At 40.5% G+C, this 25,118-nt stretch overlaps 1 protein-coding gene across 3 annotated transcripts in view; it reads left to right on the forward strand.

Annotated features, from left to right (window-relative positions):
• The window catches only part of asgr1a (asialoglycoprotein receptor 1a), a 59,543-nt gene extending 38,080 nt beyond the window's left edge, over positions 1-21,463 (forward strand). For all 3 annotated transcript variants that reach the window (XM_028798309.2, XM_028798312.2, XM_028798311.2), the window contains 3 exons: positions 5,218-5,369; positions 10,546-10,655; positions 21,093-21,463. In XM_028798309.2, the coding sequence (XP_028654142.1) occupies positions 5,218-5,369; positions 10,546-10,655; positions 21,093-21,240 (410 nt within the window). In that variant the 3' untranslated portion in view covers positions 21,241-21,463. The remainder of the gene's footprint in view (positions 1-5,217; positions 5,370-10,545; positions 10,656-21,092) is intronic.
• Positions 21,464-25,118: the final 3,655 nt, after the last annotated feature.

Consider the following 25,118-nt stretch of genomic DNA (forward strand, 5'->3'; position numbering starts at 1 on the left):
AACCTTAATTGCTTATTTCAATCTTAAACTGCTGCATTCAGTGTTTTAATTGCTCCTTATTAGCAATAAGATGTAAAGCACGGGTAGGCAATGTCGGTCCTGGTGAGCCACAGTGGCTACAGGTTTTCATTCAACCCAATTGCTTAATTAGAAACCAATCATTGCCAATCTCAGACCTTATTTAATTTTATGGCTTGTTAGTCTGTGCAATGTAAGGCTTTTATATCGTAGATTTTTTTCCTTTCCAAGGATATCATCCAAATGATTTGAAGCCTAAAACAGATCATTTTCAGTCTGTCACATTTTTCTATTAGGTGTTTTATTAAATCAAACCGTGCACGATGAACACACACAGATGTAATTGGAAAAAAGCTAGCTGGAGAACTGCTGGCTGCTTTGTCTTTTACATCTTATTGCTAATAAGGAGCAATTAAAACACTGAATGCAGCAGTTTAAGATTGAAATAAGCAATTAAGGTTGGAGAACCTTAACAAGCGAGACCACTAAAATGAGGCATTAAAATGTCACTTAAGCAATATGTGCTTCTTCAGCAATAATTGAGTTCTCGTTAAGGAACTGGGTTGGAACAAAAACCTGCACATACTGTGGCACTCCAGGACCGACGTTGCCTACCCCTGGTCTAGCGCATACAGCATTTTCCTGTGACTTATCAATGGTGCGTTACTCCTTCCTATTCTACTCACTTTTGAAGTCGTCCAATCAACTGTGGTTTAGAACTATAAAGGAATGGCCTTTTTCATGTTTTACGTGTAGGAGTCTCTGTAGACATGTTTGCACATCCTCGATTAACACCCCTTGACACCAGAGGAAACTCTGAAAGTAAGCTAACCAAATGTTGCTACAGCTGCAAATCATTAAATGTTCACACTGAAATATGGATGGGAGCATACAGCTGGCTTTCTGCAACCTGGCTAAGGCTGCTCTCTTAACAGGCCTTATGTGCCACTGAAAGCCTAAATCAAGGGGCAATGCTCATTGTGTCTTACAGCACCTCTTGACTTCCATGGACTTGGAATAAAACACATAGAAACAATCTAATTATGTTAAGCTTTCATTTTAGTGGTTTAATTAAAACTTAAATTAAGGATTGCTTGAGTCGTTTAGCATTTTTAATATTTTTTTTTTTTTTTGTAATTCACCCCGGCTCCTTTATTTGTCATATATTAGGAAAAGGAATGAAGAATTTCTTAACTCTTTTGAATCTGAATTTTTTTTGTCATTAATTATTTTCACAAAAATCACTTTTGGTAAAAAATTTTAACATCTGTTCAAATTGCAGAAAACATACAACAGACAACTATATGAACACTCTATTCTCAATTATTTCGATGTGCATGATACCATTAAAGGGCACAAGTAGCAAACAATGCTAAGTCGTGAATACTGAAAATATGAATTGCACTGCTGGAGTTTTTATCAACAGCACTCTTATTGTCACTCTCTTCTGACACCTCAAAATCTTCATTTGGTAGTACAGAACTTGAGACATCAACAATTCATAAAATCATCTTCTGCAGAGGTTTCTTTTGATGATGGTGGCTGAAGATATTTGATGTCCTGCTGTAAGAATAATGAATGGTATTCAATTCTCTTGCAATTTTTTCTTCCAGCTAGAGGATAAAATTAAATAATACATTCTAGGTGACTTTTTTTGACTTACTGTATTTAGCCTTCCACCCCTTGATGTTGACTTTTTGTTGACACTCAGTTTGAAATTGTTAAGACAAGGAAAATGATATTGAAGAGACAAAAGTTGTGGTTGAAAAAATAGTGCGCTGTGGTCTGAAGCCAAAAGATCTAAATGAAATCGAAACTAACAAAGGCAAAACCCTTCATTAAAGTCAAGAAATACATATAAAGAATCTGTTGCTCTCAAATTAAAACACATACGTAAAATTACAGAATTTTGATTTTTCTTTCTTTAGTTCATTTGAAGAAAATAACATTGCATACAATCAAGTCAAACTTAACAAAATAGAATTTAACTCCGAAACAAGAGAAAAAAATGAGAGTCAACAGCATTGGCAAAAATAATAATAAAAAAAAGAAGGGAGATTGTCATTTTCCTTATTATAGTTGCTTGTATTAAAATTTTATTAATTAGATCTTACCATAGTTTTAAAAAAGTTTTGAAAAGATCTTCTAAGCGATAATTTGATTTTTTCTAATTTCAGATAGTATAGTCACCCACTGACTTATAAAAGGTGGGATGGGATTCTTCCAGTTGAGTAGGATATGTCCACGTGCTAGTAGTATGGTGATGGCTATTCCAATCAATTTTGATTTTGACTGAATCCAGATTCATAGATCCTAGGATGAGCATCTCAAATAAGTTCTGGGTCATAACCTTACAATTTATAACTTCCAGGTGTCACATAATAGCAAAGGGGACCTGTAGCTAAGCACATTGAAGAAGAAACAATATGGTGATTCCCACAATATATTAAATGAAAATTATAGACATTGAAATGAAATAAAAATTCAAATTGATACAAATTAGCTCTAAAATGATAGATAGATAGATAGATAGATAGATAGATAGATAGATAGATAGATAGATAGATAGATAGATAGATAGATAGATAGATAGATAGATAGATAGATAGATAGATAGATAGATAGATAGATAGATAGATAGATAGATACTTTATTAATCCCCAAGGGGAAATTCACATACTCCAGCAGCAGAATACTGATAAAAAACAATATTAAATTAAAGAGTGATAAAAATGCAGGTATAACAGACAATAACTTTGTATAATGTTAACATTTACCCCCTCGGGTGGAATTGAAGAGTCGCATAATGTGGGGGAGGAACGATCTCCTCAGTCTGTCAGTAGAGCAGGACATTGACAGCAGTCTGCCGCTGAAGCTGCTCCTCTGTCTGGAGATGATACTGTTCAGTGGATTTAGTGGATTCTCCATGATTGACAGCTCAGCGCCTGTCGCTCTGCCACAGGTGTCAAACTGTCCAGCTCCGTGCCTACAACAGAGCCTGCCTTCCTCACTAGTTTGTCCAGGCATGAGGTGTCCCTCTTTTTATGCTGCCTTCCCAGCACACCACCACGTAGAAGAGGGCACTTACCACAACCATCTGATAGAACATCTGCAGCATCTTACTGCAGATGTTGAAGGACGCCAGCCTTCTAAGAAAGTATAGTCAGCTCTGTCCTTTCTTGCACAGAGTATCAGTATTGGCAGTCCAATCGAATTTATCATCCAGCTGCACTCCCAAGTATTTATAGGTCTGCACCCTCTACACACAGTCACCTCAGATGATCACGGGGTCCATGAAGGGTCTGGGCCTCCTAAAATCCACCACCAGCTCCTTGGTTTTGCTGGTGTTCAGTCGTAGGTGGTTTGAGTTACACCATTTAACAAAGTCCTTGATTAGGTTCCTGTACTCCTCCTCCTTCCCACTCCTGATGCAGCCCATGATAGCAGTGTTGTCAGCGAACTTTTGCATGTGGCAGGACTCCAAGTTGTATTGGAAGTCCGATGTATATAGGCTGAACAGGACCGGAGAAAGTACAGTCCCCTGTGGCGCTCCTGTGTTGCTGACCACAATGTCAGACGTGCAGTTCCCGAGACGCACATACTGAGGTCTGTCTGTAAGATAGTCCATGATCCATGCCACCAGGTATGAATCTACTCCTAACTCCTACTAATAAATGCATAAAAATCTACAGAATCGTTACATTTACACTTTTGTGTTGCTTGTAATTTTCCTTTGACACCTTTTCCTGTAATAACTCATTTATGACAACACAGGTTCTACCTGAAGGGCCTAATTTAAGACCTCTGAAGCCCTTCTTTGCTACCTGTTCTGTTTTGTTGGTCCTTTGACTGTTTAAGGTTTTCATATTTGATCTCCTTGACTTTTGCTCCTGTGTTTGGACTTTGATTTTTAGATAGCAGGTTTAGTTTGAATTTTCGTTTTTCTTTGTATTTTGTCATCTTTTTGAACATTTTGGTTTAGTTGTGTTTTTTGAATTTGTAGTATTTGTTTGGAAATTAATTGCTTTTAATATTCAAAATTATAACTGAATAAGGAGTTTTACGCTGACTAATTTTTCAAATAGGTTTTCCCTCTCTATTTTGGGCAGTATACGAAGTGGAGACACATAACTCCTTTGGAGCTGCAACCTCCATGTTATTCTTACATTAGATGGAGAACTGGTGGGGGGGCTCCTTGGAGTTTTCATGGGGAACATAAACGTAATATAAATTTGATCGGAGATTTTGGATGGGGTTGTGATGTGTTACCTGTGCTGGTAGGCTGCCAAACAGTGCCAAAAACTGGAGATGAAAGGGTACTCCACTTCAAGCCGTGGTTTTAGGCAAAAATATATCAATTCTAAACACTTAATGGCTATTTACAGTAACTCTGGGTATTATCAGCTCAAAAAATATATCACTTTGTGCCCTATTTCATGATTATTGGGAAGAATTTTGGAATCCCAAAGAAACACCACAAGAAGTCAGGCAGCTCACGTGTCAGGTTAAGCAAGATGCCTGTACCAATGTTGTCCAACTTCTACAGCAAATATGCCTGGAGCCATCTGGAGTGCTGTGGACTGTTATTGGGTTAACCTTCAATGATGAGTTTTACTCCCATTTATCTGATTAGTATACAGACAACACTGCTGTACAGCCAACACTATTGAACAGTATACTAAGAGAACACGAAATGTCATGGAGGTTACTGCTGTTTACCAGGGGCAGTCTGACCATAAATCAGACAGCTCGAGTTTCTGTAAAACAAGTGTTTGTAACAGACCTCCCTGGTGGCATTCTCCAACACAATAATTTCACATGTAACTGCCATCTTCTGAAAATACCTACATATCATTCCCTGAGCATTTATTTCCTCAGAACTATCCCTGATTTTCTGGGACACCATTTACTCCCTGGAAGTACAGATACACAATGCCTGATGGGATACAGAGCACCATTTTGGCCTTTGTAGGACCCATAAAATGCATTGCCATTTATGAGATATTATCCAGTAATAATCACTTTCATGATTATTCTTTCAGCTTTATTCCAATATATTTTCCTTAACTCTTGATTTCTAACACAATCATTGTTTTTTCCCTGTGTATTGTGTAAATTATGCAACTGCATCTAAGTGCAATTATTATTGTCATAAACTGTAAAATAATGATTTGGATTTCATTTCTAATGGTGCATTAGAAACAAGCAAAGTCTGCTGCTCGGAGGGCTGGGTGTTTTACTCTGGCAGCTGCTATTTCATCTCATCAGACACATTAGACTGGAATTCGGCCAGAGATTACTGTATTTCCTGGGAGGGTCATCTGCTCGTGGTGGATAATGATACTGAATGGGTGAGTAGAAACGATATTTGGTATTGTATTTTCAAACTTTTACTCCCTGCTGCCACCATTTTAGTTTATGTAAACTCATACATGGAGTGTTGTCATACAGTATGGCACTGCATTGGGACTAATTAGGATGCTCCTCACTGCAACTTTCAATAAAGACTAAGGGAATTGCCAGTGCCTCCATGTCTGTATTCCAAAAAGCTTTATAGTTCTCCATTGCATTCACATTTGATTGAAGTAAAATCTGGAGGCTCACCTTAAAGATCTGAATTGAAAGATGTGATAAACACAGTGCACACTATAGTGTCCCACAAGGACTTAAGGACCAGTCTTGGGGCTCCAGCAGACCGCTGTAGCCATGTTCAGAACTAAGCATTTGAAAAAGTGACTGTTTCTGTTTTGTTCTTATGTATTATTAAATTTTGTTTCTTTTTTTATCAATTGCTATGTTTTTCAATGGGTGCTCTTATTTTGCAGCTACAGATGTGGTCTGTTCTTGAGAAACATGATACTCATCAATGCTAGTTTGAAAGCACTTTAAAAGAAAGCAGCACACAGAATTTGACTAAGCAAAGAAAACACTTTGTTAAATTCTAGTACTCGATCAACACCAAAAGTGAAACAAAAGAAGCGAAGAAAAATCTGATTTGGTTTTGTGACTTTGATTTTGGATTCACTCCCAATAATACAAAGGATGATATTTAATGAATGTCATGTATCTGTAACAATAGACCTATTGAAGGTACAATCTTCATATTTCACTGCCCTCTAGGAAGATATATACTATTCAGAAAGGTTAGCCTGCATCAAACTACATCAGTCCTCTGTTCTTTTCCCACCACAATCCAAAAAACATTGATTGTGAGAGCCAAGTCAACAAAACAAAATTCTGTATTATCATACTATTATTACCATCTGTATTCTGTATTATCACACTATTAACTCTGATATCAACACACACAACAAAACAATAAGGTGCACAAATTATGACCCTTTTCTCACAAATGCCCACACTTATGTACAAGTTATAAATATTTCTCCCTGTATGGAACACATACAGACACAAACATTGATAAAAAAATTAAAAAAGAAAGTTGGATGGTTAAAATGCAGTTCGATAATGTTGTAGGTGAATGATCTGCCTTATTGCATTTTTGAGCTATTAGTCTCAATCTTTTGATTCCACAACAGATTATGAGGAGCAGATTTGTGCAGCCAGAACAGCGCTACCCCAAAGAGAGAAAACAAGTTCAACTCACCATCATGTTCCCCAATACAACAGAAGAAGTCATTCTTAGAAGCTCAGATCTTATCTTTAATAGACATCTTCCTATTTATGTGTTATCTTCAAGGTGGCTATGTTAGATAGCGTACATCCTTACTTTTTGGCATCAATAGCTGCCTCCCTTCATTTCTACTCTCTCAATTCCTCCCTCATTTTGTGCTGGCAGCAATCCTTAAAAGTTCCAGCACTTCTTCCTTCAGTTGTTATGTCATCTCAAAACATCAGACTTAGACAGCCATAAACCCCTACTGCTCGTGACCCTCAAAACTTGGCTGACACCTCCAGTACACATGTAAGTTTCCACAATCACCGTAAATTATTGGACAGTATTGGGACGATGGTTAGAAAGAAAAAAAGACGGGATTTCATGTATGTAGCCTTGCTTGGCTATTCACACTTGACAATTAATGGAAGGAACTATTAAGGGTAAGATTGAGCAGCACATGGCAAGTACAAGAGTTTTTCTGAACAGTCAGCATAGGTTCAGAAGAGGGAGGTCATGTTTTAATAACATGTCAATGTCAATTTATTTATATAGCATATTTAAAACAACATAGGAATGCTGTGGCCAAAGTACTTTACAATAATAGAATAAAAGAAAAACATACAATTAACATAAATTTTAAATTTAAGTGTAAATGTAACGATTGTGTAGTTTTTTATGCACTTATTAGTAGGAGTTAGGAGTAGATTCATACCTGGTGGCATGGATCATGGACTATCTTACAGACAGACCTCAGTATGTGCATCTCAGGAACTGCATATAAGTGGAGCATATAATATTATTTATCTTGACTTTCAGAAAGCATTTGATAAGGTGCCACATGAGAGGTTGGGCATCAAACTAAAAGAAGTGGGAGTTCAGGGTGATGTTTGTAGATGGGTGCAGAATTGGCTCAGACACAGAAAGCAGAGGGTGATGGTGCGAGGAACCTCATCAGAACTGACCGATGTTAAGAGTGGTGTTCCACAGGGGTCAGTGCTAGGACAGCTGCTATTTTTAATATATATAAATGATTTAGGTAGAAATATAAGTAACAAGCTGGTTAAGTTGGCAGATAATATCAAGATAGGTACAGTAGATTAGCAGATAATTTGGAATCCATTAAATCATTAAAGAAGGATTTGGACATCATACAGGCTTGGGCAGATTTGTGACAGATGAAGTTGAATGTCAGTAAATGTAAAGTATTTCACATAGGAAATAAAAATGTTAGGTTTGAATACACAATGGGCAGTCGGAAAATCGAGAGTACACCTGTGAAAGATTTAGCAGTCGTAGTGGACTCTATGTTATCAACCTTCGGACAGTGTTCAGAAGAGATTAAGAAAGCTAACAAATGTCAGGTTATACAGTGCCTTGATGTGTAGAGTACAAGTCAAGAGGGTTCTGTTCAAGCTTTATAATCCACTGGTGAGGTCTCATCTGAAATACTGTGTGCAGTTTTGGTCTCCAGTGTAGAAAAAGGACATAGCAACACTAGAAAAGGTCCATAGAAGAGTAACTAGACTCATGCCAGGGCTACATATGATGAATTATGAAGAAAGATTAAAAGAGCTGAGTCTTTTCAGTTTAAGCAAAAGTTTACTAGGTGATATGATTGAAGTGTTTAAAATTATGAAGGGACTTAGCACATTGTATCAAGACTTATTTTAAAATTCATCAAGAACACATGGACACAGTTGGAAACTTGTTAAGGGTAAATTTCACACAAATATTAGGAAGTTTTTAATTACACTGAGAACCACAGACACTTGGAATAAACTACCAAGTAACTTCAAAGACAGTAAGACTTTAAGAACTTTCAAAACTAGACTTGATGTTTTTTAGAAGGATTAAGTGGATAGGACCGGTGAGCTTTATTGGGTTGAATGGCCTGTTCTCATCTAGATTGTTCTAATGTTCTAATGTTTTCTTGCCATCTCTTAAATTAAAGACCTTTACTCTTTTGGCTACTCGCAAAATATGTTTGATTCCTGTAACAAGCACCTAACATGTTAACTGCATGACCACTAGGGGGTGCCCTGAGCCCCCAATTCCAGATGCAAGTGTGCAGGCACAGACCAGGGTAAAAATGAAGTATATTTTTCATTTTACAAAGTACCTTTTACAGGCTCTCCCTCTGAAATACAAGCACAGTGACGAACACAGTTCCAGTTATTTTCCCCTATTTTCCTCCAGGCAGACCTTGTTCACTACCTCCTGATTCCAACTCCCTGAGTGAAGTGAGGCCACCTCTTTTCTTTAGGACCTGTAGGGCTTCTGGTGCTGTGCTAGGATATTGTTTGAGGAAGCAATTCTGTGTCAAGTGGAAACCTCACAAGTGGCAATAGTCCTTCCCTGCAGCTCTGCCTGGCAGCACTCATGGAACCCAGTAGGGCTGTGCAATGGGACTACAGTTCCCATTATGCCCTGTGGGGGTGTGTATAGGTGGACCAGTCCAGGAGTACTGCCACATAGTGTGTCAGGGGAGCATGCAGTCTTGGTAGGCTGTCTCCCCCAGTCTTTCCATTATCTTGGCCTCCCAGATGGGTAAAGGTCTTCTGTCCATCCTAGCTGGAATGCTAGCCCATCAATGTTGGCACACCATGCCAGCTTCCATGGCAGAAAAAGGATACGAGGTCCATCCCCACCGGGATGCCAGTCCATCCATGCCATCCTTCACAAGTTACACTGTGTCTGTTCGTTCAGTACCCTATGGGTGACCTTGCTGTCACTATCAGTGTTGCTACAGTGTCACGAATATGGTTGCTCTTCTATTAATCTGCTCCAAAGAACACAGAAGTATGGTTCCATTTTTTCAGTGCAAAAAGTGTTAAAGGCGCTGAAATTTATACCTGATTATGTGCTAAGAATGGGGACAATTCTTTATCTTTGTGAGGAGTTTGCACATAAATAGCAATATTGAAGTGTGAGACAAGTGTATGGCTGTATAGTGCTTGGGATGACTGGCAACATGAAACCCTGAGGAGAAGCGGGAAGAAATTATGATCAGCATTTTCAGCAAGACTGTAGTGAGCAGGAGATATAAACATGGCGAAAGAGTGTTAATTCCATCAAAATTACCAAAAAAGCAATCCAGGACTTTCATTGGCAGCCCAGATGGAGCTCACTCTAACCCAGCCTGTCCCTAACTACTAGCTGAGGCTTTGGCCAAAGCTACGCCAAAAAAAAAAAGAAAACTGACTTTAAAATAAAAAAATACTTTAGAGCTTCAAAATACCAAAAATGCAAAGACAAACCAAAATGTAAATCTTTATATATTAAAACATTAATCTTAACTTAATAGGGAAACAAACAAATAATGCTAAAAAGAATAAAACAGGAGCTGCCTAAAAGGTAATCCAAAGCAAACAAGTCCCAATTTACCAAATCAATGGCAAATTCAGAAAACAGAAACAAATTGTTTGCAGATTCAATTTTGCACAAAGATTTTGTTTATCACTAGTCACCATGTATGAACTTGTATGAAAGTTATGTGTTTATGTAGCATATTTAAAATACATGACTTTGAATTTAGGTAACGTCATTTAGAAGTGGCCTGGCATCTGGCACAGTGGGGTGAAGCTTTCTGGAGTCTGAGTGTAAGCGTCAGACTTCACAATTCTTTGCCATGGTGGAACGTGATGAGCTGCCCAAATTAAAATTTTCACTATTCCTCTTAAATATACAGAGGATGTGAATATCTCTAACCACTTCTCCTTTTTTACTGTGAGTATCCTGATTGTCTTTGTGCCACCATAATGAAGAAGGCTTGCTGTGCAGAATGATAACACGTATGTACAGATGGATGGAGCTTTTGAGATACAGCAATTGCATGCATATCTGAGTGTGGGGCTTTTTTACAAAACAGTCAAATTTGATGCCTGAAGTTTTTTCTTTATGTTTTGCAGATGTTTGTCACAAGTTTCACCAAGCCAAGATACTACTGGATTGGATTGACAGATGAAAGGACAGGCAAATGGGAGTGGGTTGATGGGACAGACTACAAGATGCATTCTCAGTAAGCCTTCTTCTGCTTCACAAGAGTGACCTTTTATTTTTTACTGGCATGGTTTGTTCTTTTATATAGTATAATTCAACTGGCCAACCATCGTCTTATTTACTTAACCAGTTTAGGGTCATCGAGGGCTAGTACCTATCTCAGCAGCTCTGAGCAGAAGCATCATACTTCAGCACTCAACACAACTTCTAGTTGGAGAACACATTTCACTGTTTTGTTGCCTCTTTTTGTGACAAATTCTACAACTAGGACGGCAGAAGTGACTTTGTTCACAGTTTTATCTTAACTGTCCATTTCGGGCCCACGCAGTAGCTCTGCAGGATAAACACCTCCGAACCCACCAGCCAAGATGGAACAGGCGGCGGGTACAAATCCTCTCCTTACCATCATCAGAAGAAAATATGACCTATAAAGGAAAAACAGAAGCCAATATTTACTCCCCTCCTCGAACTGCCACCTTACCGTGGTGGAGGGGTTTGCGTGTCCCAATGATCCTAGGAGCTCTGTTGTCCGGGGCTTTATGCCCCTGGTAGGGCCACCCAAGGCAAACTGGTCCTAGGTGAGGGATGAGACAAAGAGCGGTTTAACAGACCTCCTATGACGAATAAAAAATTTGGACGGCATTTTCCCTCGCCCGGACGCGGGTCACCGGGGCCCCCCTCTGGAGCCAGGCCTGGAGGTGGGGCTCGATGGCGAACGCCTGGTGGCCGGGCTTGCACCCATGGTGCTCGGCCGGGCACAGCCCGAAGAGGCAACGTGGGTCCCCCTTCCCATGGGCCCACCACCTATGGGAGGGGCCAAGGAGGTCGGGTGCAGTGTGAGTTGGGTGGTGGCCGAAGGCGGGGACCTTGGCGGTCCGATCCTCGGCTACAGAAGCTGGCTCTTGGGACGTGGAATGTCACCTCTCTGAAGGGGAAGGAGCCTGAGCTTGTGCGTGAGGTTGAGAGGTTCCGGCTAGATATAGTCGGGCTCACCTCGACGCACAGCTTGGACTCTGGAACCAATCTCCTTGAGAGGGGCTGGACTCTCTACCACTCTGGAGTTGCCCCCGGTGAGAGGTGCCGAGTGGGTGTGGGCATACTTATTGCCCCCCTACTTAGAGCCTGTACATTGTGGTTTACCCCGGTAGATGAGAGGGTAGCCTCCCTCCGCCTTCGGGTGGGGGGACGGGACCTAACTGTTGTTTGTGCGTATGCACCGAACAGCAGTTTGGAGTACCCACCCTTTTTGGAGTCCCTGGAGGCGGTGCGAGAGGGCATACCTTCTGGGGACTCCCTCGTACTGCTGGGAGACTTCAATGCTCACGTGGGCAATGACATTGAGACCTGGAAGGGCGTGATTGGGAGGAATGGCCCCCCCGATCTGAACCCGAGTGGTGTTTTGTTATTGGACTTCTGTGCTCGTCACGGATTGTCCATAACGAACACCATGTTCAAGCATAGGGGTGTTCATATGTGCACTTGGCACCAGGACACCCTAGGCCTGAGTTCGATGATCGACTTTGTGGTCGTGTCATCGGACTTGCGGCCACATGTCTTGGACACTCGGGTGAAGAGAGGGGCGGAGCTGTCAACTGATCACCACCTGGTGGTGAGTTGGCTTCGATGGTGGGGGAGGATGCCGGTCAGGCCTGGTAGGCCCAAACGTGTTGTGAGGGTCTGCTGGGAACGTCTGGCAGAGCCCCCTGTCAGAAGTAGCTTCAACTCCCACCTCCGGCAGAACTTCGACCACATCCTGAGGGAGGTGGGGGACATTGAGTCCGAATGGGCCATGTTCCATGCCTCTATTGTTGAGGCGGCTGACTGGAGCTGTGGCCGTAAGGTGGTTGGTGCCTGTCGTGGCGGCAATCCCCGAACCCGTTGGTGGACACCGGCGGTGAGGGACGCTGTCAAGCTGAAGAAGAAGTCCTACTGGTCCCTTTTGTCCTGTGGGACTCTGGAGGCAGCTAATAGGTACCGGCAGGCCAAGCGGAATGCAGCTTCCGTGGTTGCTGAGGCAAAAACTTGGGCATGGGATGAGTTTAGGGAGGCCATGGAGAACGACTTTCGGACGGCTTCGAGGAGATTCTGGTCCACCGTCCGGCGTCTCAGGAGGGGGAAGCAGTGCAGTGTCAACACTGTATATGATGGGGATGGTGCGCTGCTGACCTCGACTTGGGACGTTGTGGGTCGGTGGGGGGAGTACTTCGAAGACCTTCTCAATCCCAATAACATGCCTTCCAATGAGAAAGCAGAGCCTGGGGACTCGGAGGTGGGCTCCCCCATCTCTGGGACTGAGGTCACCGAGGTGGTCAAAAAACTCCTTGGTGGCAGGGCCCCGGGGGTGGATAAGATACGCCCGGAGTTCCTCAAGGCTCTGGATGTTGTAGGGCTGTCTTGGTTGACATGTCTCTACAACATCGCATGGACATCAGGGACAGTGCCTCTGGATTGGCAGACCGGGGTGGTGGTCCCCCTCTTTAAGAAGGGGGACCGGAGGGTGTGTTCCAACTACAGAGGGATCACACTCCTCAGCCTCCCTGGAAAAGTGTATTCCGGGGTTCTGGAGAGGAGGGTCCGTCGGATAGTTGAACCTTGGATTCAGGAGGAACAGTGTGGTTTTCGTCCTGGTCGCGGAACAGTGGACCAGCTCTACACCCTTAGCAGAGTCTCTGGAGGGTGCATGGGAGTTCGCCCAACCAGTCTACATGTGTTTTGTGGACTTGGAAAAGGCGTTCGACCGTGTTCCTCGGGGAATCCTGTGGGGGGTGCTCCGGGAGTATGGAGTACCGGACCCCCTGATAAGGGCTGTTCGGTCCCTGTACAACCGGTGTCAGAGCTTGGTCCGCATTGCCGGCAGTAAGTCGAACCCGTTTCAAGTGAGAGTTGGTCTCCGCCAGGGCTGCCCTTTGTCACCGATTCTGTTCATAACGTTTATGGACAGAATTTCTAGGAGCAGCCAGGGCGTTGAGGGGGTCCGGTTTGGTGGACTCAGGATTGGGTCACTGCTTTTTGCAGATGATGTTGTCCTGTTTGCTTCATCAGGCCATGATCTTCAGCTCTCTCTAGATCGGTTCACAGCCGAGTGTGAAGCGGCTGGGATGAGAATCAGCACCTCCAAATCCGAGACCATGGTCCTCAGCCGGAGAAGGGCGGAGTGCCCTCTCAGGGTTGGTAGCGAGATCCTGCTTCAAGTGAAGGAGTTCAAGTATCTCAGGGTCTTGTTCACGAGTGAGAGAAGAATGGAGCGTGAGATTGAAAGGCGGATCGGTGCAGTGTCCGCAGTGATGCGGGCTCTGCATCGGTCTGTCATGGTGAAAAAGGAGCTGAACCATAAGGCAAAGCTCTCAATTTACCGGTCGATCTATGTTCCTACCCTCACCTATGGTCATGAGCTATGGGTAGTGACCGAAAGAACGAGATCGCGAATACAAGCGGCCGAAATGAGTTTCCTCCGCAGGGTGTCTGGGCTCTCCCTTAAAGATAGGGTGAGAAGCTCAGTCATCCGGAAGGGGCTCAGAGTAGAGCCGCTGCTCCTCCGCATCGAGAGGAGTCAGATGAGGTGGCTCGGGCATCTGATCAGGATGCCTCCTGGACGCCTCCCTGGTGAGGTGTTCCGGGCACGTCTAACCGGGAGGAGGCCCCGGGGAAGACCCAGGACACGCTGGAGGGACTATGTCTCTCGACTGGCCTGGGAAACGCCTTGGGATTCTCCCGGAAGAGCTAGAAGAAGTGGCTGGGGAGAGGGAAGTCTGGGCATCTCTGCTCAAGCTGCTGCCCCCGCGACCCGACCTCGGATAAGCGGAAGAGAATGGATGGATGTCCATTTCGATTTTAGGTCTTCTATTGTGCAATGATAATACAGAGAGGTTGTGTCAATTTGGCAACCTTTTCCAGTCTTGTCTGGGTTCGCTTCCCGGGTCCTCCCTGCGTGGAGTTTGCATGTTCTCCTTGTGTCTGCGTGGGTTTCCTCTGGGTACTCCAGTTTCCTCCCATAGTCCAAAGACATGCAGGTTAGGTGCATTGGCGGTCCTAAATTGTCCCTAGTGTGTGCTTGGTGTGTGTGTGTTTGTGTGTGTGTGAGCCCTGTCCGGGTTTGTTTCCTGCCTTGTGCTCTGTGTTGGCTGGGATTAGCTCTAGCAGACCCTCGTGACCCGGAAATTAGGATATTATACGGGTTGGATAATGGATGGATGGTATTAATTTTATTTCAAGAAGGTAAAATGAAGCAGAAAAAAATTTGGAACTTATACAAAAAATAGCTGCAAAATCAATCTAGAATTAAAAAAAAGAAAACTAACAAAAAAATCAAACCCCCACTCGAGAGAAAGACGGGAGAGCCCAAGAGTAGAGAGAACAAAACATCCTTTTCTCCCAATATGAATGCTTATTCTATTTTTTTTTCAGTTAAGTCTTGTCATGTATTAAAAAAGTTTTGGACTGATCCTCTAAGTGGATTTTAGGAGGCCCAGACCCCTCATAGACCCAGTGATCATCAGAGGTGACTGTGTGCAGATGGTGCAGACCTATAAATATCTGGGAGTGCAGCTGGATGATAAATTAGACTGGACTGCCAATACTGATGCGCTGTGCAAGAAAGGACAAAGCCGGTTATACTTCCTTAGAAGGCTGGCTTCCTTCAACATCTGCAATAAGATGCTGCAGATGTTCTATCAGACAGTTGTGGCGAGCGCCCTCTTCTACGCAGTGGTGTGCTGGGGAGGCAGCATTAAGAGGAAAGACGCCTCACGTCTGGACAAACTGGTGAGGAAGGCAGGCTCTATTGTTGGCATGGAGCTGGACAGTTTAACATCTGTGGCAGAGCGACGGGCGCTCAGCAGGCTCCTATCAATTATGGAGAATCCACTGCATCCACTAAATAGTATCATCTCCAGACAGAAGAGCAGCTTCAGCGACAGACTGCTGTCACTGTCCTGCTCCACAGACAGATTGAGGAGATTGTTCCTCCCCCAAACTATGCAACTCTTTAATTCCACCCGGGGGGGTAAACGTTAACATTTAACATTATACAAAGTTATTGTCTGTTTTTCACCTGCATTATTATCATTCTTTAATTTAATATTATTTATTGTATCAGTATGCTGCTGCTGAAGAATGTGAATTTCCCATTGGGATTAATAAAGTATCTATCTATCTATCTATCTATCTATCTATCTATCTATCTATCTATCTATCTATCTATCTATCTATCTATCTATCTATCTATCTATCTATCTATCTAAGTGAGAATTAATTTTTTTCCAGTTTCAGATAATATACAATGTCAGTAGCCCACTGAATTATAAAAGATGGCATGGGATTCTTCCCGTTAAGCAGGTTAAGACCACATGCCAGTAGTGTGGTTATCAGCTATTACTATAAATTTGTCCTTATCCACTTTCAGCCCATCTGCTTTGAGTAGTAAGAAAAGTGCTATATAAATGTAAATAATAATAATAATTATTATTATTATTATTATCATCTGGAAATCACCAAATATCACTCTTAAGAATAGTTTCTCATATAAAAAACAATTAATGGACGGACCCTGCACCCAGTGGCCAGTGCAAAATGATGGATCTGCTCTGTTTTAAGGGTATGTGACATGTAAAAGAGAGCTGCTTAGAGCAGGATGCATTTATTTATCGTCTTTGTTGATTACTAACATATTTACATTGGCTGTAGCCTTTAAAACTTTCTGAGGAAAAAAATAACCTTTATTTGAGGATTCTTTTTGCAACTTAGAGTATCCATTGGTGGGGGGGTAAGGATATGCCCTCTTAGCCACCTCTTGAACTCCACTCATGTAATCAAAGTGCAGCATACTGGATTTAAAAGAGGAGAAGTGCGTGAAAGTTAACACAAAACATTGCATAGACGTCTGTGCCTGACTCCAAAGTTTGACGGGCCTTACCTTGTTCAAAACACTCAATTTTCTTCTTTCCTTGCATCCACCATAGTTCTTGACTTTTTGTAGGTATTGTATGCATTGTACAGTAGTTGTGGTTGAGTAGACATTACTGTTTAACTCTTGTAGATAACCAGAACCCATCCCTGAAACTTATTACTTGCTATAACAAAATTAAACCAGTTACAAAGAGTTGTAGGAGTTATTAAAAACAGTATGAATGATTTGCTCTGGTCTCCATATTACACAGCTGGCAGGAATGGGCAAATTCCATCTCTTTGTAATTTTTTTAAGATTATGTAAAAGAAGGCTATGAATCAAAATAGTTAGAAAATTCATGTAGTGTGATATCGCCATTGCACACACACACCCTCTACTCTTGCTCATACAGTATATCTAGAGTTGCCAATTCACCTAACAAGCACATCTATGGGATATGTGACCCAGGCAGGCAGTGTCTCAAGCAGAGTTCAAATCATAAGCACACCACTTCCACTGCTATAATTCATTATGTAAAATTGAAATCCAGTGTTCTATTAAATGATCCGCTTAAGAGTCACTTTCCATACCTTGAATATGGTTTTTAACTTTCTTAAGATGTGCTGTAGTAACTCGCCTGTCTATCTAATTCAGCAGTGGTCTCTATTCTCTCCTTCACCACCACCCTACTGTTGGGCTCTTTGAAGTTGCACTTGACATTACTCTTATCTTATAAAATTCAATATTTTGGTGCTTTGCATAAGACTGGCAGTCACTTACCATAACTTAGAAAAATCCTAACTTATTTTAACCTTTAAAAGTTGAACTACTTTGCTGTGTGTCAACAATTTTTGCTAATGTCGCCATTACTAAAACTTATTGCTACTATGTCAGATTTTTTATGCAGAGTGTGTTTTTACCCTGCACCTGCTAAAAGCAAGAGCTGGCATGAAAACCTTGTTCCTTCAATGTGAAGGGTCTTGTTTTGTGTAAAACATTAATAGCATTAGATGATTTATCAAAATAAATTTAATTGAAAGGTCTTTTGCCTCAAAAATGTATTCAGAGTTTTGAAATACTGAAAAATGATCGGCGCACATTCTGTTCCAATCTGTATTTTTATTGCAAACTCATTTTCCAAAGAAGACATAATTAAATGGCAAAGTCAAATTTCTTCCAGCAGATATTGTAAAGAATCTTAAAGTCTGAAAGAGCCTTTTTGCATATTGTAAGTCTTCAGGCTGGAGACTCGTTTTTAAATATTCGCAATAGTAAAACTCACCTGAACAGTGAACTTTAAAAAAAATGTAATTCTGCAATCCAAAATAACCCATTTGTTTAGAAACAATGCCCCCCCCCCCACCGAATATGAACACGTTACTTACTAAAAACAAGTAGAAGTGACAAAGTGTTTTATTAGTAGGAGTACTGTCACTTGAAGAACAGCTATTTATAAATTTGTACTTCCAAATAAAACTTTAAAATGACTCTAAACAACATATTTAAAAGTGTGAGCTTAACTATCATTTTGCATCTGTCAACATGAAGGTGAACAAGCTTTATGAAAGCCCCCTTCTAAAGTGGCACTTCAGGACCGTAAATAATCCTGTTGCTGCCAGTTAACGTCTTGGGGACTGTCACTCCATTAACTCTTCCAAGATGCCACCTACTACACTATAATGGATGCCCTGACCTTTACAACTTTATAAGTAGCAGATTTGAGATTTTGACTGTAAACATTTTGCCAAGACTCTCTAATGTCTTAAATAGTTTTCATGTTGTATATGTAAGCAAACAAGCTGGTTAAATCTACAGTTGATAGTAAATAAGGAAGGGCAGATAATGTAGAATCAGCTAAAATGTTACAGAGAGACCTTGGCACCATCCTTGCCTGGGCAGATTTCTGCCAGATTTGATATTACTAAATCTAAGGCATCACACACAAAAGTGTTAGATTAGAATACATGTTAGGAGGTCTGAAACTAGAAAGTACCCTATGAGAAGGACCTATGGAGTCACAGTGGACTTGTCACTATCAAGACAGTGCACAGAAGCCATTAGGGAGGCTAACAGGATGCACAATGTGTGGAGCACAAGGCCATTCGTGAGCTTTACAACACACTAGTGAGACCTAACTTGCTGTGCTGCTTGTATTTTTAGTCTCCATATTGCAAAAAAGATTATTAAATCTTATTATCATTTGACTGACACTTTTATCCAAGGCCACTTACAACATTTGAGATACAATTGGCTACATTTCTTTTGGTTTTCCAATTGGAGCTCTGTTAGGTGAAGTGATTTGCTCATGGTCACATAGTATCAGTTGTGGGATTTAAACCCACAACCAAAGGGTTTGAAGTCCAAAGTCTTAACCAATACTCCAAGCTGCCTACATATTTTATAGTGTAGCAAATATAGCAGATGTAGCAGCACTGGAAACTCTGCTGGGCTGATTTTACACAAATGTTAGAAAAAATGTCTTTGTGCAAGGAACCGTTAGACACACTGAATAAATTACCAAGTAGTGTGGTGGAGTGCAGAACTTTTGGGACCTTCAAATCTCAACTTGATGCTATTTTTGAGTATCTTATAATAGGATTGGCAAGCCTGGGCATATAAACAACAACTATGTGTTCTTTGCATGGGTGACATACTGTACCTTTCTAAATATTACCTTAAAATTGAATTACATATGTTTTTAAAGAAATATCATACTGACACTCCCCATGAAGGTCTGATGTGCACACTGGTCAATTTCTTTCCTTCACCCGCTGACCCTGATATACCATTAAAACATTTAGAGCAATGGAAGCGTTGTTACATTATGCACCAGTTGTTTTGTACCAGCTGATGCCTGTTAGGCAGCTCTTCCTGATGAAGTATGGTGCTGCTGCTTTCAGACAGGCCTCACAGGGAGTCTTAGTCTTCCTCGACCTGGAAGCTCTCAGCCTTTTCTTCAAGAGCTCAGATAGGTCATTCTTTTAGATCTCAAAATCATGCAAACACTTCATACTTCTCTCTTGTGAAATTGCTAATTTCAATGTTGATTTCTGATTGAGTAGAAATATTAAAAATCCTCATCTGGTTTCTGATAAAAAAGTTCCAGGGTATTCCAGTATCCATTTCCACTTTCAAGTAAAGTCTGGCATGAGGCCAGTTGAACCTATTTATTCCAATGTCAGCCCCCCCGCCCCTCCCCCCAAAAAGCCCAAATAGTCTCTGCAATTGAAAAGCAGCTTGAGGTAAAAAAAAAATACTTCAGTTTTCTTTAATCAAAATAAATAAAATTCATCAAATGATACAAACAAATCATTAGCATTGATGAAAATTGCATCGCCTGCAAATTTTGTAAAAACCTGTGAAGTCCCTGACACATTACATGACGTTTCAGTGTTGTTCAGTTGCTGACTTCACTTATATAATCTTAGCAAACCAAAGGCAAATGTGACCGCCAATCATGTAGACTGACATAACCAGTGACTTATGCCAACCAGTCTGTAACTCTTAATTCTCAAACTGGATACCTTCCTCATCACCAGCTGTGTACTGAAATTCTGTGCAAGAAAATCATGACCAATAAATAACACAATATGCAGCCACCGCCCAGTCGACGGCCCTCAATGAACATTCTCGACTTTATATAAATTATTTAAAGCATGTGAAGAGGTGTATTATCCTCAGTTCTTTCAGTATTCCTAGTCTTTTAACTCTTCCAGATGGATTTCATTAACCCTTATGCCCATGCTTCTATAATTATCACTGGAAAACTAATACTTCTGGCACAGCTTCATCCAAGTAGTGTAAATCCCAGATTAAGGAATTTTTTCAAAGTGCTCCTACCTCTCATTGTTCTCCCCATTTGTTTCCTTGTCCTTCCTGTATTAGGGTCTCCTATCTGCTGGGGGTTTTGTTCCCTAAGGAATCCATTGTTTTCATTTATTTTTTAATTAAACTTACTGTTTTGGGACGTTAGTTTTCTGCTATTTTGATGGCACCATTGTTGATTCCTGTTGCTAGGAACATCTTGGAGTGGGCTTGTCCTTACAAAATCAATCAGGTTTAGTGGTAGGGACAGTTCTATGAGTGTGAGAGCTGAAAACCAATGAGCATCAAGCTGGAAATTTAATGCATACAAACCAGATAGAAATAAGAAACACAAGTGCTGTGTTGTTCAGTTCAAATTCAAAATGAGTGAAGATTTGCAAAACAACAATAAAGTTTATCAGTTTGAACATTCGATATCTTGTCTTTGTAGTGTATTCAATTGAATTTAGGTTGAAAAGGATTTGCAAATCATTGTATTCTGTTTTTATTTACGTTTTACACAACATCCCAACTTCATTGGAACTGGGGTTCTATCTATCTATCTATCTATCTATCTATCTATCTATCTATCTATCTATCTATCTATCTATCTATCTATCTATCTATCTATCTATCTATCTATCTATCTATCTATCTATCTATCTATCTATCTATCTATCTATCTATCTATCTATCTATCTATCTATCTATCTATCATATAGTGCCTTTCATATCTTTCTCTTTATGTATCATCTATTTGTTTTTCAGACACTGGAAACCAGGGCAGCCTGACAACTGGAGAGCACACGGTCTTGGTGGTGGAGAGGACTGTGCCCATTTACACAATGATGGCCGTTATAATGACGATCACTGCAGTCGCCAGTACTTTTATGTTTGTGAGAAGAAAAATCCATGAGATAAAGCTGAAATGAAATCAGAGTCTGATTGACCATGAATTTGTTTGCGCCTGACAGAATTAGAGAGGGAAATTATACCAATCTCTTCTCCAGTGCTTATTCGTATTATTTCTGTGCTTCCACATACAGAAAATGAAGTGCTGCATTTGCTTCTTGTTGCATGGATGGAAGATATTTTAAGCTGAGATCTTTTTCAAAATAAAAATGCTCAGATTTCCTGCAGCTCTGTTATTGTTGTGTGTACTATTGGCGAATATTACGGCTTTTCATTTGCTATTGGGTTTTTAGTTGAAGACTTCATCTCCACTCATGAGTATTGATGAGTTACCGTAGAGTTTCCATTAAGTGGCAGAAAACATAGAAATATTCATGATTTTTGAAGCATGACGTTATTTCATCCACTAGATGGTAACAGAATACTTTATGAGCTATTTGGGCTTAACACTGTAAAGTGGATTGCAACATGTCACCCGAGCATGACTCGGGCTTAACCGTATGTGCATAGAATTCCAAGTCTGCATCATGCTCAGAGTTAATGCCAAGGAGGTTAAAGTAGTATTTTCTCTGAATGCTTCTTCCAATTAGATGAATTGTAATTGTTAGTTTGGCCCCCATTGTGTATGCACATGTGCGTTCACCCTTTGATGGACTGGCATCCTGTCCAGGGATTGTTCCTGCCTGTCACCCGATTCTTGCTGGAATAGGCTCTAGCTTCCTGGTGACCTGGTCCTGTATAAGCAAGTTAGGAAGTGGATGGATATGGATAGATGGTTTAGTCATCTAACAATTTCAATTATATTTACAAATTCTATATATAATTCCTAGTCTGTCCATATTCCTCTTCAATTTTAGTAGTCTTAAAGGTTCCTATATTTTATATTCTCATAGCACCGGGTCTAAAACCTCTGGCGATTTTTTTCAGACCATAAGCATTCCAAAATGATGCCCTGAAACTGAAAGTTTAAAGTGTGGCAAAGTTATTGGCCTTACGTTTAGCTTTCCCTTGGACTGTTCTATTATTCAGTTTTTTGTCTGTTTACATACATAAATACCTACATACAATTGCAAGTGTCAGTTTTAAGCTAGCTATGCATAGTAAAGCGTTATACACCTACAGGCCAACAGTTTTTGCCATTGGAGCAACAAAGGAAACAGCACACTGACACAGTGGCTCACACTGCTGTTTCACAGCTTCAACAGACTGGTTTAAAACTTGCCTGGGTCACTGCTTACAGTTCTCTCTATGCCCATTTTTCTCTTATGCAATAAAAACATACACATTTAATTATTTGCCATCTTTAAATTAGCCTTGCTTTGGTGTGGCTCCATGGCCTGGCACTGTGGTAGATTGGCACCGTATCTGGGGTTGATTCTTATCTTGTGGCCCATGTTTCTACACTGTTGGGTCTGCATTAAGATGTTTATGTAAAAGGATAGATGCACATATAGGATATGCAACAAAATCAGAATTGGGTCACATAAAATTGGCTTTGTAATGCTAGACTACATGCACACCCACTGGATAACTATAATGTTCCATCTATAATTTACTCTTGTCTTGTGTCCACACAGATAAAAGGCTCATGAGTTAATCATGTCACATTAAAAAAATGTAACAAGTACATCAAGAGGAAGTACTGAATTGCCTAATAGGAGTGGGCAGAAAAGACCCTCAGAGGCGCTTCTTAGCACACCTGGATGGAATGAGCTTGTGGCTAAAAGTGCTCTAAGACAGCGCCTCCTGCTGGATGGGATTTTTCATTATAGCATCCAATTTTGCAACCACAGCTTTCAGTGTGTCCTGGCTTTGGTCTGCGATGGAGCAGACTTTCCTGATAAGTTTGTTCAGGTATTATGCTTCTTTTGAACTCAGGTTGCTTCATCAGGAGAACACCACACTGGCTACTACAGACAGATAGAACATTTCCAACAGCTTACTGTATACATCAAAATATCTGTGTCTTCTTAAAAAAGTACAGTTGGCCCTGGTCCTTCTTGTACAATGCTACTGTGTTGTCAGACCAGTCCAGTTTGTTGTTAATGTGAGCCCCCAAGTACTTGTAGTTCTGCACCACTTCCACATCCTCCTCCTGAATGGTGATTGGTCTTAGATGCTTCTTGGGATGCTAGCAGTCCGCCACCAGCTATTTTGTCTTGCTGATGTTGAGTTACAAGTTGTTTCCCCTGAACCACAAAACAAAGTCCTCCACAACCTTCCTGATCTCTGATTCGTCTCCATTATTAATGCAGCCTATGATGGACAAGTCATCTGAAATGTTCTGTAGAAGGCAAGTGCAGATATTGTACTAGAAGTCTGTAGTAACAGTTGGATAATCACAACTGAGGCATAGTGGGAGCACTGGGGGATTATTAGCTGATAATTGTTTTATACTAGTAGAGTATGAGTAAAATAATGATCAGACCTACTGTATGTATAACCTATGTAATAATCTGTATGCTAATATCATGGAGTCTCAGTTCAGTTGATGTGATGTAATGTGCATGAGTGTACTGTGTGTAGATTGGTGAAAGATTGGTTTAACATATATAAAAATATACATGAAAGATCTGGTTAGGAATGTAAATAATGAACTGTTAAAGTTTGCAGATGATACCAAGCTAAGTGGAATTGCAGATAACCCAGAATCAGTAAAACTCTTATAGATGGACCTGAACTAAACATGTGAAATTTAATTTAGCATATTAAATGAAGAAAGTAAAAATATTAAATTTGAATATACAATGACTGGTCTGAAACTTGAAAGTACCCCTTATGAGAAGGACCTGGGGGACTTGTCACTATCTACATCCAGTCAGTATACAAAAGCCATTAAGAAGACTAATAGAATATTAGGTTATAAACTACGATGTGTGGAGTACAAGACAAAGGAGGTTATGCTTAAGCTTTATAATGCATTATTGAGGTCTCACATGAAGTTCTGCATGCAAGACTAAACTCCAGAATCCCAAACAATAAAAAACAAAAAAAAAAATGAAACACATAGCAGCACTAAAATAAGTCCTGAGAAAAAACAACGAGTGTGGTTCCTGGACTGAGAGAAATTATGAGTTATGAGAAAAGACTGAAAGAGATAAATCTATTTGAGAAAACAGAAAAGTGACATGAAGTGTACAAAATTCTGAAAGGTATCAGTATAGTGGATCCAAGATATTACTTTACATAAAATTCTTCAACAAGAATACAGGGACACAGACTATTAAGTGAAGATTCCACATAACCCTTTGAAAGTTTTCCTTCACACAAAGAACCATAAATGCATGAAATAGTTTACCAAGCAGTATAGTAGAGAGCAGAATATTGCGGACCTGCAAAACATGACTTGATGTTTGTTTGGAGAAATTAGGTGGGTAACATTGGAATGTTTGTTGGCCTGAATGGGCAGTTCTCGTAAAAAGTTTCTGAGTGTTCTAATGTTCTAATTAGAGTAAGCTTAACACAGACAAAATGGTTGCCTTCCAGGACCTGAGTTTGAAACCTCTGAGTTAGGTGTTCATCTTTCAGCTCACTTTGCATTTCATTATCTTATAACAATAATCTGAATAGTCAGATAATGTTAAGTTCCATTTCTGTTAATTAGCTTGGAACTGCTATGTGTTATGGTGTGTATACATTATATAACTAGTAACTTGTAAAGTTTTAATCGCATTTTAACTATTAACTTGTTGCAGTGCTCTGAGCTTGCACTCAGTGAAGAATGATATACAAAAATAAACTGACTTGAATTGAAAATTGAATTTATTCTTTGGTTGCTGGTTAAGAAAAAAATAAACAATGAAGAATTCTGAATCTTAAAAAGCAAGTCAAGTAAAATCAAGGCAGCATAAGGCTGCTTCATTATCAGTAACAATAGATTGC

This window comes from Erpetoichthys calabaricus, chromosome 3, assembly GCF_900747795.2.
Source record: "Erpetoichthys calabaricus chromosome 3, fErpCal1.3, whole genome shotgun sequence".
Classification (NCBI taxonomy): Eukaryota; Metazoa; Chordata; class Cladistia; order Polypteriformes; family Polypteridae; genus Erpetoichthys; species Erpetoichthys calabaricus.